This window comes from Nothobranchius furzeri, chromosome 2, assembly GCF_043380555.1.
Source record: "Nothobranchius furzeri strain GRZ-AD chromosome 2, NfurGRZ-RIMD1, whole genome shotgun sequence".
Lineage (NCBI taxonomy): Eukaryota > Metazoa > Chordata > Actinopteri > Cyprinodontiformes > Nothobranchiidae > Nothobranchius > Nothobranchius furzeri.
In genome coordinates this window covers 77405927-77423788 of record NC_091742.1, presented here as the reverse complement: position 1 = coordinate 77423788, position 17862 = coordinate 77405927, and the positions used below count along the sequence as shown (strand labels likewise).

General features: G+C 42.6%; 1 protein-coding gene across 1 annotated transcript in view; it reads left to right on the top strand.

Annotated features, from left to right (window-relative positions):
- tnfsf10l (TNF superfamily member 10, like) overlaps positions 1-2645 on the top strand; it is an 86209-nt gene extending 83564 nt beyond the window's left edge. Inside the window, exons 5-7 of the mRNA XM_015946360.3 lie at positions 535-698; positions 1633-1743; positions 1826-2645. Coding sequence (XP_015801846.3) covers positions 535-698; positions 1633-1743; positions 1826-2011 — 461 coding nt within the window. The 3' untranslated portion in view covers positions 2012-2645. The remainder of the gene's footprint in view (positions 1-534; positions 699-1632; positions 1744-1825) is intronic.
- The last annotated feature ends 15217 nt before the right edge of the window (positions 2646-17862 follow it).

The following is a 17862-nucleotide window of genomic DNA, read 5'->3' as shown; positions in this document are numbered from 1 at the left end:
AGGCTCACGGTCAAGTGGGCTCTGAAAAAACACGATGGTTGTGAAAGTAAGAATATCTAAACTCTACAAGCGGAAGAAAAGTCCCATTAGAAAAATGAGACTTTTTTCCTGATCAGGTTTTTTTGCACTTGAGTCCAAATCATTTGATTTTGAGAATCCGCTGATAAAGAGTATCGATCTGATACTTCAATAAAGAAAGCGAAGAAACAGATCCTGGATGTTTCTTATTTTTATTTAATTAACTTTATTTTAACAGTTAGCAACTCTGTTAACAAACGGAGCACAATCATGTTCTGTTATCAAAGCAAAGGAAGGAGAAAAAAATGTTTCCCTGGCAATTTTTGAATTTCCCCGTTTAATCCGATTCATCGATGACCCACATAACCGTTTGTTGCAGCTCTACCTCAGGGAATAATAAAATGTGTTCAGGTTCAGCAGAAATATTTATAACACAAAATTGTGCATTGTTTTTATTTACTTTTTTATTCAACCTGCAGCAAACTTATTTGACTCCATCCACTCTTCTCTTTCCAGGGTTCCCTCCATATCATATTCCAACACTAGGTCTCCACCAGTCCTGTCGCCATGTTGTCCGCACATGGGCCAATCAGAGCTTTGGAGCTCACCTGCACAACATGACCCTGAGCAACGGGAAGCTGCGAGTTCCTCAGGATGGGCGGTACTACCTGTACTCACAGGTAAAGGGCGGCAGATGTTACCAACATTACATTGTGGGGAAGGGCAGAATGCATTATGAAGATGATGACTAGCTAATTCATATATTGGGGAGGGAACTGAGCAAGCTCAACAGAATAGATTAGTTTGGGCCAACGTCCATCCATCTTCTGAACTCACTTGTCCACGTAGGGTCGCGGGGGGGGGGGGGGGGGGGGGGGCTATCTCCAGCAGTCAATGGGCAATCAGGTGGGGTACACCCTGGACAGGTTGCCAGTCCATCGCAGGGCAACACAGGGACACACAGGACAAACAATCACACACACACACACCTAAGGACAATTTAGACAGACCAATTAACCTAACAGTCATGGTTTTTTTGGACTGTGGGAGGAAGCCGGAGTACCCGGAGAAAACCCACACATGCACAGGGAGAACATGCAAACTCCATGCAGAAAGATCCCAGGCTGGAAAGCGAGCCCAGGACCTTCTTGCTGCAAGGCAACAGCTGTAACCACTGCGCAGCCTTGGGCTAACATATTAAGTTCAATTTAAGTTAAGGCTAAATTGGGCTTGGACACAAGGGGGGGGGGTCTAATAGCAGGGTTTGTCGGAGTCTCTCCCAGCTAGCAAAGAAGTGTAGGATTGCTGCCTTGGTGGTGCATCTACTAAAAGGTCAACGGGGGATGCAATGGTGTCTTGCACTTGATTGGTACCAACGTCGTGACTGACATTTGGGCGCCTCCATTCCAGATCAACAGATCAACATCAACTGTATGAGGCGCACTTTCCTAAATATTAAAGCACACTCTTTGATTTGAGCAATTCATTTCGACTCATTTAAAAACAAATCAGTAAACAAATAAAAGCGATAAAGGAAATTAAAAGTTAGTACATGTGATATTTGATTAAAACATCCATCCACTATGTTCATCCTATGTTCCCGTGTACTTCCAGGTTTACTTTCGGTATCCGTCCCCAGCAGCCAGTGATGGGGACCAGCGCAGTGTCAGCCACCAGCTGGTGCAGTGTGTCTACAAGAAGACGTCCTACCCAAGTCCTATTCAGGTAGAATATCACTTTAACCGTAAATCAATCTCTGTGTCTCACTCACCTTCATTTTAAATTATTTCCCTGATTTTCTTTTCAGCTTTTGAAGGGCGTGGGAACCAAGTGCTGGGCTCCAGATGCCGAATATGCCCTGCACTCTGTTTACCAGGGAGGACTGTTCGAATTGAGAGCCGGAGACGAGCTCTTTGTCTCGGTTTCTTCGCCAACTATGGTCAATGCAGAAGATTCCTCCAGTTACTTTGGTGCTTTTCGTCTGGACCTCTAAACGGACACAATGGGAGTCAGCAGAACAACGCAAGAAAAAGAAAACGACTGTATGGAGACACTGTGATGGGCGTCGTTTGATTATCCATCAATTACGAAAAATGTTCGTCTGGATCCTAGATCCTTTTTTGTGTACCTGGACAGAAACACTGAAGAATGGAAGAGGTTGAGGGAGGGGGGAAATGAACACCGCTTAAGGAGAGGGAAAGTAAATAATGGACTTGTCCATCCTGCTCTCCGTAAAAAGAAAAACAAGTGGACAAAAGCAAGATTATGCCAAGAAACATGCAATCATGAATGTGAGGACTGAAAATAGTTCTTTCCTGAGGGAATTTTCTAAGAAGAAGTCATTGAAGAACTTCTGTCAGATGAGCATGATTAAAACAAATTCGAACATCCCAAAGTCACACGTCAATCTAAAAGGTTCTTCTCTTTTAGTCGGAAGCAATCCCTCTTGGATTTCTGAACCAAAGAATGTACTCATCGATCTTCTGCATCAAAGATGTGAAGACTATTGAATGGTAGCGGAAGAAGATCAAAAGTTCAAACCAAAGCAAATATTTTTATTGAGTGTACCTTTTCTATGTGTGCCATGAGAGTGCTGTACATACGTAGGCATTACAGTGGGAGTTAGATGACTACGGCCTGTGGTAATTGTTTTTCTATTTTAAAATCTATTTCATGTATTTTACATTGACTGGACTGAAAACCACTTGGTCTATCTCCAGACCACCTTCTTGCAACACTAGTATTGTGGATTTTATGCAAATAAGGATTGCCACTTCTGATTGGACGCTGTAGAAAGACACTGTGGTAAGAACTTTTCCAAGAAATCTGCGAAGAAAGGATTAGTGAAAACAAAGAGGAAGAAGAGGGAGAAAGGTCCATAAGAATGGGGCCAGCAGAAGAAGATCTACTGAGGGTGGCATGTAGCATGACCAGTCACTTTCTCCAACCTCCTCTTGATTCTTTCTCTCTTTTTTCACGTAAGCAATAAATACACGTTGCCTTTCTCGCTTAACCTGTGATACTGCATTGTGTTTCTATTTTAAGGAACCAGAAAGAATAAATAGACAAGTTGTACAATCATCATCACAGACATTTACAATAAGCGTTGGATGAAGTGTTGTTTGATCACTGACTAGTTTTTTTCCCCCACACAGTACTTTAAAGGGCTATGTTGAAACTAGTATGGTGGACCCTTTTACTGAAATCCATTTGCAGAAATGTTCAGATACCAACTTACTTTAACTTTGATTGATTTTGTTACCATGTAAGTCACAAATAAACACTTTCAGCTGCTGTGGCTTTCTTCAAAAGCAACAAAAAGTCATGCTGGTTTCAAAGGTTTACCAAAAAAAATGGAGTTCATGGGGAGCTTATCTTTGGCAGGTATGAACATTTTGCACACATGGAAGTGGACTGAATTCAGTTCGGGAAAAAAGTTTAATTTTTTTTATGAATTAGCAAGAAAATAAATAAATAAAATTATACCTCTGCAGTGTTTTTACAAGGTGATGCTCTGTGTCTGTTGGTATATTGTGTTGTTTTTGGAGATAAAACATTCATGTTTTAGAGCAAACGGAGTCAGGGGTAGAGTAGCTGTTAGCTAATCAAAGACGATACGAGAAAGACTCAAAATCCTGCTGTTTTCTGCCCCTCTCCTTCAGCGAACTTCCTGAAACATGAGCACCACAGCTTTTTTTCACAGAGAATGACTCACAAGATATTCATTTATACTTCTATTCAATGGTGGAGTTACCTGTTCAGCAGGGCATGCAGCTCTGCAGAACCCTGTTAATCACCCACTGGGATGAAGCTGAGAAACTTCAAAAATATGCTGAATAAGGCCCTCTAGGACCAGGGCTGGAGACCACTGATTTAAAGCAAACTGAAAAAAATAGGCTACCATACCGTACCACTTTTATTTGTAAAGTGCTTTTAACATGGCATTACAGCCAACCAAAGCGTTGCACACGATAATGTCAAACACAAGGCATTAAATTGTCACATCATAAAAATTATCTAAAAATAGTACAACAAAGAATGGTCAACCAAGCAAGATGTAACCATAAAAACAGACCATGGATTTAAAAGTAGCCAAACCACAGATTTCAAATCAAAGAACCAAATTGAACTGCTTTAAAAATCGAAGGCCAAGGAGAAGCAATGCGTCTTCAGCTGAAATTTAAAGATGGCAAGCGAGGGTTTGAGTTCCACAGTTTTGGAGCACGGATAGAAAAAGACCTTTCCTCGCAAGTCCTCAAACGGGCCTTAGGGACGGTGAGGAGGGGCTGATTTGCAGACCTAAGGGCACGAGTGGGCTCTGATAAATATTAAAAGGGAAAAAACATGTATGGAAAGTTTTGGATGATGCAGAACAAAAACCATGCACCACCTAGCACAGAGTCAACTCCTACGCTCTTCCTCTCCCAGTGTGTGAGCACGCATATGCATTAAACATACACACACATCACCTCTCACTACATTTAGCCTGCACTTTGTAGACACACACACACATATCATCAAGAGTCACATCCAGTGTAAAAGCACAGGAAGACTAATAAATCCATTCTGTAGACTCCCTGTGCCGTCTGGATGTTGTCAATGGTCAGGCAGTGTGTGTGTGTGTGTGTGTGTGTGTGTGTGTGTGTGTGTGTGTGTGTGTGTGTGTCATATGGATTTGTTCAAACCCGTTTTACATGAGCAATTGGGAAAATGAGGTCAACAAAATGAAACACACCTCTCTTTGTCTACCATACTGAAGTACTCCATCAGTCATTTTGATAAGTGTTTTTGTGTAAAAGGTACAAGTAAGATCTATCTTACCTGCTGCAGATGGCTACCTGAACTGCCTCTGTTTATGCCATACATGGTTGATGAGCTAACAGCTAGTTCAGGTAAAGCCAGCACTAAAATGCATAGCTACCATTTTAAAACAGGAAGGGTGAAGGGTAAATTTAAGGTTGAAGTAGAAGAAGAAAAACAATCTTTTACATAGCGCCTCTCAAGGTGAAAATCACGGGGCGCTTCACAAGAACAAATAAATAAAACATTTGAAAAGATTAAAAATGATTTTAAAAAATAAAAATGGCGGAAATGACAATTGTGAGAAAAAGGAAAAAGAAAATGAATAACCAGCGCAGAATCCAGGTTGAGAGCTGGGTCAAAGGTCACATTAAGATTCTTGGCAGAAGGTTTGGTGTGAGAAGAAAGCTGACCAAGAGTCTCTGACTTTGGGAACCAGCTTGTCTGGGGCACAGATGAGGATCTCAGTCTTATCTTCATTCAGCTGTAAGTTCCCAGCCATCCAGGTTTTAATAGAGTCTCAGCAGGTGTGTAACGGCTGCAGCTTAGGAGAATATTGGAGAAAGTTTCAAAAATAAAAAACTTGTTTGGTTTGCTCAGTGGAATGATTTGCCCATGATGGGACAATTTAAGTCAAGAATTACCATTTTGTGATATTTCTGTCCCACTCCAAACAGCAGCAGGTTCTGCTTCAGTTACACTTCCAGTTTTCTGTAACATTCATCTTTTCTTGTAACCATGGTGACCGTGTTCTCCCTTCGGGATTGTTGTATTCATTCTTTACTTTGCTTTCCTACAACTTGCTAGTCTTTAAGAACAAAGTCTTAGGGGTGATCCATTCATTTTGAGCCGAAAGCCTTATTATGTATGAAATGCAACGTTGTATGCAAAGGTGCAGAAAGGCATACAGACGTGCGTAAAGCTTTGTTTGCATCACCAACTGGAGTAAATCTGCGCATGTTTTTTTTTTTTAATTTTTTTTACTTGTTCCCACATGGGGGTGCACATCATCACCTGTAAATCCTGAGACGGCTCTGGGGATCCAGAGACGGCTCCTGGTCCGGGCTACTGCGGCATCACTGAGGTGGCTGGCAGTTGCAAGTTGGAGAAGGGTCAGTCAGGAACACTACTTCAAAAAGTGGAACCTATTAGTTAATGAAAGCTGGTGATCTAGCTGGACTCATGAACACCTCAAAACTCTAAAAAGTAGCTGTAAAACCAAGTCAGACTGAAAAAGAAACAAGAGATCAGCGATGATCAGTGGTGAACTGAAACTCTTCAGCAGCTAGACTGATTCATTATTGTTCTAAACAAGACTTTAAACAAATGTTTCCTTGAGGAACAAGCTGCCAGAGATCTGTTAAGTTGTGTTGACTGTTTCATCACCAGAGCAGAGTTCCTCCCACTGACCTCTTAAAATAAACATTCTTGTGTTTCTCATATTTTTCCTGTGCAGTCCCCCCCCCCCCCCCCCCCCCCCCCCCGCAGAGTGGGTTCCTCCTCATCTCACTGCTCTGTTACAGCACTTCACCTTCTGTTAGGTAACAAGTTAATAGACTGCTGCTTCAGCCCAAACCCCCGCTGTAGAGGCGGGTTACATCACCATAAATCACCACGATCATCCGCCAAATACACAAAAAGCTGAGTTTGAGAAATGAGCACGAAACATCTGAGTGTTATGAATAACTTTACATCGGTCATAGTTTATGTGATGGGTCGATCTGAGCACAGTTGTCAAGCCAGGACCAGACTAGGCTGAGAAGTTCTAGAACATAAAATCAGATTAGAAAAACTTAGAAGGGGAAAATTTATAGCCATTATTATTTTTGGTAATTATAAAAATTGTTGGTTTACTAGTGAGTTGGGAAACGAGGATATTTCTCAACTTTAGACTAGCACAAACTGGGATTGTTGGGTTTTCAAAATAAGAGCATGAAGAGATGTCCTTAGCTCTAACATACCTTCAGAAATGTATTCTCTGATCCCCTTTGTCTTGAAACCACAGAGTTATTACAGCAAATATCTTCTGATAGCGTAACGCCAAATATTTCCAGGGTTCACATTTTAAGGAGACTGCAGCTATTGGTTTTCACCAGTCAGGGAAGTTGTGGTAGAAACGCAGCTTCTCCTCGTCAAAAAGGAGCCAACCGATGAGGTTCAGGTAACTGATCTGAATGCCTCATGCTCACCTTCAGCTGAAGGTTTTCCTCTGAATTGAGAGGAGATGCTTCAGTAGAATTGGAACTCACTGGTGGGATTCCAAATTCTCTTGGAATGGGAACTCTTTCAGATCCTGCAGCAGAACATGATGAGTGTCTTTTGGAAAGGGGTGTCCTGTCTCGGTAGCGAGAGCTCAAATAAGTTAAGGCAATGAGTCAATCAGTCAATCAATAAGATCCATGGATATAACGCGGTACTAATGAAATCCTGCTCTTGGCTCAAAAATAAACGTCCATTGTAGGAAAACAGGGCACTTGACATGGCTTGAATCAATAGACTTGACAACACCTGATTTGGCTTGACCAGACATGAACTGGAAGTATGGTTGAGTGATTAGGTGCAAAGAAGCAGGAAACAGTCCAGGGACTTAAAGTTGGATTATGGAATATTTTAATGAAACAACATTTTTAACTCGTTCTCTGCCAATGACGACTAAAGTTGTCATTTTAGATCCAACCGTTCAATGTCATTGACCTGAAATGGTTTTCCAACAGTCTTGAAGGACTTCCCAGAGGTGCTTAGCACTTGTTGACCCCTTTGTAAATGGTCATGGTCATGAAAATAAAGAAAACACATTGAATGAGAAGGTGTGTCCAAACGTTTGGTCTATACTGTAGATCTGTCAGGCTTTTCAAATCCTAGAGTTTCACCGTCTATTTTCTATTATCAGAAGTGAATGTGGGAGATAGGTGTAGGAGACTATTTTTATGTTCAGCATGCAGGAAAAATTCAAAGTGACTGATTATAATCAAGAATAATCATTGAAAGTTGGGTTTTCAGTGTTCCACACCTTTAAGATTGTCAGCAGGGGCGAATCAGGTTAAAAATCAGCACTATTAGCTTCTCTTGGATTATCCATCGGTTTGTTAATCCAGTCAGAACTAATTTGTTTCCTCTAACTGGGGCCATAGAGCTACATACAACAAATAAGATGTTAGTCGCAAGTTTTGTGTCCTTCATAAGATCTGAACCATTACTTCAACATATAAACAACACAAACATGAATATGGCTATCAAGTATTTGGTCTTCCTTCACTCGAGATTTTTTATTGACAGCAAAATAATGATCTTACCTAAAAATAAAGTCAAATATAGTTCTTTTTTCAGCTAGCTGCTCTGAAACCGCTCCAATGTCTGGTCTTTAGGGAATCTGCTGTTTGAAACAGTCCAGGCAGACTCAACAGTCCCACACTAACCCATTCACCGTGATCATGTAAACTCCCCATTACCTGTGCCTTCTCCCTCATGCTTTCATAACACCAAATGTGTTTCCAATCAATTTGTCGGGTTAAAAGGGTAATCCATAACTGAGGCGCACCTGTTTTGTGTTTCCATGCTGGACTTTTATTACCAGGGGACATCCTGTAATTTGTAATAATTGCAGTGTTTCTGTAAATCTGACCCTGCATGAATTTTTCACATCTGCAGTTTGCAGAAAAAGTACAGCACAAATCATTTACTGTAATTTAGTCAAACGTTGGGTTCTTGATAATAGCAAACACCGCTCCCAGTAGACGATGTTATAAGGGTAATAAAATCTGAAGGTTGATTGGTTGGTTTTCCTTTTGCCTTTGTCAAGAGGGGTTGTAGTACCTTGCCCAAGTGGTGGTTAATAGAAGTTTAATGCCTGGACTTGATGCTTTAGTATTTAATTATTTAAATCGGAACTGACTTTTTGTGTTTAAGCAAGTTGATGTTTCTGTTTGCAAATTTACTAATTTTGTATGTAATTTTTGCAATTTTTGGTTAATAAATGGTGCTTTTAGCAAACAATCCTAATCATTGTGTTTTTGTCTCTAGTTTGTAATAAACAACTCTAGATTTTAATTTGAAACTCAATAAACACATGCAAACCTCCAATTGATTCACTTTGGCGTCAATCCAATTCAAGATGGCCACCACAGCTCAACTCTTTGTACTGAGAATTCTTCTGGATCAAGAATATCTATATCTGAAAGAACCTAAACAAACAGATTCAAGAGGCCCACACACATCATGTCATTGTTTAGTTTTTAGCTTTGGTGATGGTACGCAGACAGCATTCGGATTAAATCAAAATGGCTGGCCTCTATAATATTGTTTGGATGCTAAATTAAAACAATGTGATTGTCTTCCCTAATAAACTAGATGTCTGGCTGAGGTTCTGGGTTGTATCAGAGGAGATTAAACTTGCAGCTGGGTTTCTCTGGACCATCTCCACATGAGCGGTGACACTAACAGCATCAGTGTTTTAGGTGTGTGTTGCTCTGATTGAGTGAGTGAAGAATTTGGGCAACAGATCAAAACTGAAGGCCTCTGTGAGCTGTTGGCTGCAGATCTCCTCACAAAGACTTCCACTGAAGGGCTTTCATCTTCAGACTGGAGCAGAACTTTAAACTCTTTAAAGCAATAAATGTTTCCGAGAACCTGAGTCATAATGCAGTGCTAGCTGCATTTAAAAATGCAAAATCTCAAAGATTTTAGCCATTTCTTGAGGATCCCCTCAAGAGTCTTGTCTCTGATGGTTGCAGAAATACCTGCTTGACACACACGCACACACACACACACACACACACACACGCACGCACGCATGCACGCGCACACACACACACACACACACACACACACGCACACACACACACACACACACACACACACACACACACACACGCACACACACACGCACGCACACACACACACACACACACACACGCACGCACGCATGCACGCGCACACACACACACACACACACACACACGCACACACACACACACACACACGCACACACACACACACACACACACACACACACACACACACACACACGCACACACACACGCACGCACACACACACACACACACACACGCACACACACACACACACACACACACACACACACACACACACACACACGCACACACACACACACACACACACACACACACACACGCACACACACACACACACACACACACACACACACACGCACGCACGCACGCATGCACGCGCACACACACACACACACACACACGCACACACACACACACACACACACACACACACACACACACACACACGCACACACACACACACACACACACACACACACGCACACACACACACACACACACACACACACACACACACACGCACGCACGCACGCATGCACGCGCGCACACACACACACACACACACACACGCACACACACACACACACACACACACACACACACACACACACACACACACAGCTCTGCTGAGTGGATGATGTCAGAATTTCCAGAACCGACTATCGTGGAAGAGGTGGACAAAAAAATGTTCACATTAGTTGCAGGAAATTTTAGAAAAACATAAAATTTATGAGCAGAAATTTGAAAAAGAAATCAACGCTTTAACTTTCCTCTGAGATGAAAGTGAACTCAGTTTTTCAGTGGCCCTAATCTTCTTCTGTTACAGTTGTGGTTTTAGGTTGTGCCTAGGTGGACTGAGAGAAAAATGGCCTCATTGGATTGTAGAGGTTACAGACCCTTGTTATACAAATAAACAAGAATATGTAGAGGTGAGGTATAAATGATCCTACATCATTAAAATCCATGTAACACTTGCTGTGTCATAATAAAATTATCTCACATTTTCTGTTGTTTTGGTCTAATCTCAAGAAAACCTATTAATGCTCCTCCATCAGATTTTTATTCAACATCTGTAAAATCAATTGGATTACAGTCACTTTAGAATTGATATTGTTAGATGGAGGTCGCGGGCATCTTGAATTGGATTGTAACCAAAAGTTGATCCGATGCAGATTTATAACCAATTTTTTGAGTGTTAAAAAAACCCAGAATGGTTAAACCGATACAGGCAAACGGGGTCGACACCTACAGCAAATGTTTCTTTGGGTGGTAAAATGATTAGCTTAGCTGTATGACCATCCTGGATTAGAGTGATGTCAAACATAAATCTGATACAGATGTGTAGAACAGCACAATCATTCTGCCTTCTGAACTAAAGCTGCCTTCCTTCATTTCTCTGGAGGAAGTCATGAAGATAACAAGGTGGGAATCAAAGGGTCTAAAGTGGGACCTGGTGAGACTTTTTCAGTCAAAATGTATTTATGAGTCCTATTTGACGAACCAAAGCTGCAAAAACAAAACAAAAACAAAAAAACAGACTAAACGCAAATGGCTGTTTTATGTTATTTCCTTTTGCAGATGAGTTGCTCATGAAATGTTTCCATGCAACAAATTTTAGCACCGTCACTCTTGAATCAGACAGATTCCTGATTAATGGTTACATTCAACTCATCTCCTTTTGTCTGACCCACTGGGCTTTATAGGGGTGTTAACAAAGGACCTTTGGGTGTATTTAACCTGCCCCCTTCCCCTCATGCATACACACACACACACACACATCGTATCAGCTATGCTTCTGCTCTCTGTGTCCCCCTCATTATTACCCATCATACTTCATGTTTTCCTAAGAGCCGGTCAGGAAATGAGTTTTATGAGGTTGGAAATCTCAAACACACACACACACACACACACACACATACACAGAGAGAGAGAAAACCCAAAACTTCCTGAAGAGACTAAGTGGGGCCAGACAAGCGCTCGGCCTGACACACACATGCACACACTTTTCTTTCAAGAACAATACTACTGATTCAACCCCGCTGCCTCGACTACCGGCTATTGGAAACGGGAATTTCAGAATCAGTGGGAGTAGTGCAATTGGAATACCTTCCAGGGCACCTAAACAATACGTTATTCCTGCGATGAAGCAACAAACACCAGTAGGGCTTTGATAAGGTCTTTAAAGCACCCCTCCTTGGCACACAAGTCGTGTCTCAGGAAGCTGAAGGAAACCGCCTCAGTCAGAGAGCAAACGAAGAGCCGTTCTCACACACGCAGGCTTTGGAATCAGATGTTAGGTGTTCGTGACAATGAGAAAAAAGCTTTGGCGGCTTGCAGAGTTATTGAACTCATTGGCCAAAAAAATAAAACCCACAGTGATTTGATTACCAGAGCATCTTGTTGATGCACATGGTCGAGGAAGGAACAAGCACATCCTAACTAAATCATCAGGATCGTGAGTAAGAAGCAGAGGAAGAAGGAAGTTACTTCATAAAAGAGGTCTAGTTATAGGAATACATTACATCAAGGAGCTGTCTCTGTTGAAGGCCAAACTGAAGCTCTACTTGTTCAGGTCAGATTTTCACACTCGAGACACGGTTTCATTTTTCAGTTTTTATTCATATATTCTGTGTCTAAAGTTTTACTTTTAACTGTTTCTACTGTTGTTCACTGCCAGTCTCTGGTTGTTGTCAAACGCTTTTATAAAAACAAACTGATCCATTGATTGAACTGGTGACCCTGCTGAGGGAATTTTTTTTGTGACAAATACATTTTTGCAGACAAAAGCAAAACTAAAAAAGAAAGTACTATAACGTATGCATAAATGTCTCCCTCCACAGTTGGTCTCATCCTTCCATGCTCGGCCATCACCAATGTCTTCACTCTCCAGGCTTTCTCAAGTTCTTCTCTGAGGCCCTGGTACTTCTCTAATTTCTCGTGTTCTTTTTTCCTGGTAATGCCACATCAACCACAACAGCTGTCCTCTGCTGTTTGTCCACTACCACAATGTCCGGGTGGTTCTCCATCACCATTTTGTCAGTATGGATCTGGAAGTCATATACACCACCTCACTGGGTGAGATCATTTGATCACATGGCTTCTCCTACCACTGCTATGCAGACGACACCCAGCTCTATCTGTCATTTCCACCGGACGACCACACTGTCTCTGCACGAATATCAAACTGTCTCTCTGACATATCAAAATGGATGAAATCCCACCATCTCCAACTCAACCTCTCTAAAATTGAACTACTTGTCATCCCAGCACAACCATCCATACAGCACCATATCTCAATCCAAAATGACTTCCTATCTCTGGCTCCTTCAAAGGCAGTTCGGAATCTGGGTGTCGTGATTGATGAACACCTGACCTTTAAAGATCATGTTGCCTCTGTTGCTCGTTCATGCCGCTTTGTGCTGTATAACATACCAAAGATAAGACCATACCTAACACATCATGCCACCCAGCTCCTGGTGCAATCTACTGTCATCTCCCGCCTTGATTACTGCAATGCCCTTCTAACTGGTCTTCCAGGCTGTACTGTGAAACCTCTTCAAATGGTCCAGAACGCAACGGTGCGTCTGGTCTTCAATCAGCCAAAAAGAACAGACAAGCTCCACTGGCTACCGCTAGCAGCATGCATCAAATACCTAACACTAGCATACAAAGTCCGAGATTGTACGGCTCCCATCTACCTGGGGCGACGGTGGCACAGGAGTTAAGTGCTCGCCTCGCAATCGGAAGGTCGCAGGTTCGAGACCCGCTCAGTCTGTCGCTGTCGTTGTGTCCTTGGGCAAGACACTTAACCCACATTGCCTGCTGGTGGTGGTCGGAGGGACCGGTGGCGCCAGTGCTCGGCAGCCTCGCCTCTGTCAGTGCGCCCCAGGGCAGCTGTGGCTACATTGTAGCTCATCCCCACCAGTGTGTGAATGTGTGTGTGAATGGGTGAATGACTGATTGTGTTGTAAAGCGCCTTGGGGGGTTCCAGGACTCTAGAAGGCGCTATATCAAATACAGGCCATTTACCATTTTACCTGAATCCTCTTGCAAAGGCTTACGTCTCGGCCCGGCCGCTCCGGTCATCACAGGATCGTCAGCTAGCAGTGCCTACGCCACGCTCAGGACAATCCAGACTCTTCTCATGCATCGTTCCACAAATGTGGAATGACCTACCAAGCACTACCAGAACAGGGGCTTCCTTTTCAATTTTCAAGAAACTCCTGAAGACCCTGCTCTTCAGAGAGCATCTTCTAAACTAGCACCTTGCCTGCACCCCCCCCCCCCCCCCCCCCCCCGTCCACTCCTTGTTCCCTCCTCTCCATGATTGATGTAAAGTCATTGTTATTGTTGTTGTTAGCCTCAAGGGCAGCATGCCGATTATCACTTGTAAGTCGCTTTGGACAAAATCGTCTGCTAAATAGATAAACATAAGTCCCACAGCAGCTTGGCTCTCTTGTTCTCTACCACCTTAGGAGGTGTTACCCACTTTGACCTTGGGGCTTCCAGTCCATACTCTGCACAGATGTTTCTGTACACAATGCCAGCCGCTATCCCTGCCAGCATCTTACACCCTGCAGTTGTGTGGTGGATTGTCTCAGGGGTCTCTTTGCATAGTCTACACCTTGGGTCTTGTCTGGTGTGGTAGATCTTGGCCTCCGTTGCTCTGGTGTTCAGAGCCTGTTCCTGTGCAGCCATGGTGAGTGCCTCTGTGCTGTCCTTCAGACCCGCTCTTTGTTGTCACTGGTAGGATTTCTTGATATCAACCACTTCAGTTATCTGTCTGTCATACATCCCATGTAGGGGTTTGTCCTCCCTCGATGGTATATGATCATCTGATCTATCTGTAATCAGATACACACATACTTTGGAGGTATGACATCAAACGCTCAATTGCCTCTGTGCACCAACATTTTTCTTGGAACAACCAGAAGGTTATCGTCACCCTAGCATAAAAACTTGGGAGGAACATAGGGCCGTAACAAAGCTTTCAAATAAAGTGGACCCTGGCCATGCTTTACTTTATAAGTCAGTGAGACAATCTTGAAATCAATTCTAAAGCATTGTTGACTGCTCAACAGTCATGGGTATAGCAAAAACTAGCTTATGTGTCCTCAACATGTTTCTTCTTTCAGGGAACGAGGTCTGTTACAGCGCACATGTACTGCTCAAACATGAGTTATCACAACTTATTTTCTCTGCCAAACATGTCGTCAGAAGGAATAAATGTCATCCAAACGGCTTTGAGTGGTCTGTTGATGTTTTGGCAGTGAAAGGTCGGCGGGATTATTCTGTTACATGAGCAGTACTGAAGCTGTGGGAACCTCCGTGACTGCAGGTGATCTCAAGAAGCCACAGACCAGAGAGAGATTGGGTTGCGCATGCACACACACACACACAAACACACACACACACACACTGCTTGTTCATAAATATTTGTTCAATCTGTGTTGCCCTGAGGAAACACACACAAGTAATTTTACTGCATGCTTTCGTGATCTTTCTCCCACACACAGCTATGTTAGAGTGGAGCTGTGACACTCAGGTGTACGATGACACCTTGAATTGGATCATTACCACGTCGGAGTGTTTCTGCGGTTTAGACATGTGCGTTGAGACGATGGCGAGCCTGGGAACAGAGCTGCCTGATACAGGAGAGGAGCAACAAAATGTAACAGAATTACAAAAACATTAAAAATCTAATTAAATAAAAAAAATACAAGGAAGAGATAAATAAGATGTGTTTAAATGTGTGTGAGGGAGTGTTTGAGGTGCGAGAACCCACAAACAGGTGGGTAACCTGAGCTCCATGTGAAGTCTCAGGAAGTTAGTGGTGCCCGAGATCAGGAGTACCCTGAGTCATTACACACTGGATAAATTACGCTCACATTCCTGAGACCGTTCATTCTCAGAGGACATTTTATTCTGACATGTCATCACCCACCCACCCAAACACACACACACCAGCTCACTCCTCCTCCCCATCTTCCACCCTGTGATCTCACACAGATTAATTATGTGACCAGACGCATGCTTGGACTCGCAGCAGGAGACGGTGATTCAGGACCACCATGATGTCTGAAACACCACTGAGGTCAACTAAGTAACCGAAACCGCCACCCTGCACAGAACATCCAGATCATTATATTCATCCTTTCATTTAAAATTGGCTGGCTCATGTAAAGAACATCTTCAGATTTTTTTTGCCGTTTTCCTAGCATCACTGCTGCAGCTCTACCTTTGACCAAGGTCTAGAGTCTATTTTTGTAACTTTAAGATACAATAAATAAGAATTTACCCCTTAGAATCCACAGCATTTTCTTTTGTTTGTTTTACTCTAATATCGGGTCAAGAAGGCTAAAAGCTAGCATTAAGCTAACAGTGCAACTGGTGAATTAGCAACAAATAGTCGGCTCTTAAATATCTCAAGCTACTTTTTCAAATGCATAGTACCGTGGAATGTATTTATCAACCTATCAGCTTACTGTGTAAAGCCTGAGGCACTCTGGATGCGCCGCGCCAAGAAGCTGAAGATAGGCAGCAATTCTTTCTCAAGCGCCCCAGCTGTTTACAGCATTGTGGACTACTTTACAACAGACGTAGAACAGCTTTACCGCACAAACCCAGCCACAGTTTTGATAACTTTTAAGTACTATTGATCTTAATATATTCAAATAAATGGCGTACTTACCCCTCTTAATTAAGTCTCATAAAACATGACGGCAAATCTGATCACGTATAAACAATAGAGTCACTTCCTGCTTTCTGTTCTTAAGTCCTGTGTGATGTTGTGACTATTGTGCGACTTTCCAAGAAGCGTTCAGTGGCGCGGCGTGTCCTGTGTGACCACTTGACTTCTCAAAATCTCCAGCGCAACGCGCGCGTCCTCCTCCTGGCGTGCCCCAGGCGACTCCTCTTCAGTCATCAGAATCTTCGCACACTGAGCAGTCACTGGCAACAGTTGCTAAAAGCAGACTCTTTGTTTTTGGTGCATTGACTGCAGTACCTAAATTTGTCACCTTTAAGTGCAACTTGAGCCTAAAGACTAATTTATACTTCTCCATCAGCTCCACGAAGGAGAGGCACGGATGCACAGATGGACGGAGACGTTTTGCTCTCAGACTTCGTCTCCTGGGGAGTGTTGCAAAGCAATTCCTCACCAGGACAACAGAGGGCGTAGCGCTGTTGTGTGGTATCCTCATGTATCCAAGTTAGTGCATTTACTGTTGTACTATTTTTTTGCATTTCAGAGACTTTTTACCACGGACAAATTTGTCCCTCATCCTTCTCCACCTCTTCATGTGCTTACCGACTCTAAACCCACGTTTCCCATCATTTCAATCCATAAATAAAACACTTCCTGTGTATCGTTTCACTCCTCCAGTCACGGGTGAAAAAAACGTTCATATTTTTAGAGTTTTTCCGCAAGGTATTTTTCAAGTTGCTCCATATCTGCCGCTAGATATCTTGGGCTCTCTTTATGTTTTTAAGAGCGCAATGGCGGTGCTGCTGACGACAACGGCCTCCTGACCAATCACAAGCTTGCGTTCTCTGTCTCGTTGGACAGATGTTTAAGAAAAAAAAGAGCTTGACTCCGTCCGTCCTGGCGAGCCTGCTGGAGAGCCCTTGAAAGGATGGATAAGGGTGTTGCGTGCGTCCGTCTCGACGCAGACGGAGAAGTATAAATTAGTTTTAAGTCTTGGACTCAAATTACGACAGAACTAGGCGTAGTTTTTGCGCTCCGAAACTATTGATTCAGTCAGAACGACCATGACATAATTAGGATTAGAAATGTTATTAGTGTGGGTATTTTTATCTCATAAGACACAAATTTTCATTTGGTGTGAATGTTGTAGATATTTCAGAGTAATAGGGTCTCACAGACACAAAATAAATATGGAACATTACTGACCAATTTCTTACAATACATTTAAAAAAAACTTTTTAAAATATGAATCAAATTCAAGTGTCTCTAAATAAGGACAGGTCTACGTTGAAGAAAATAAATTAGTATATGGCAAGAAGCCAAAGTTTTATCAAAAGGACACAGAGTGTCAGGAGGTTTAACAACAATACAACTGTCCCCACTTCAACTAGCCGTTAGCTTATCAATCTAGTCAGAACTCATGTTTCTCTAAACTGAGCTCAAGAGAATTTCTACATCAATTGTTTATAACATTGTCACAGAAATATTTCTTTAATATCTGCAGAGTT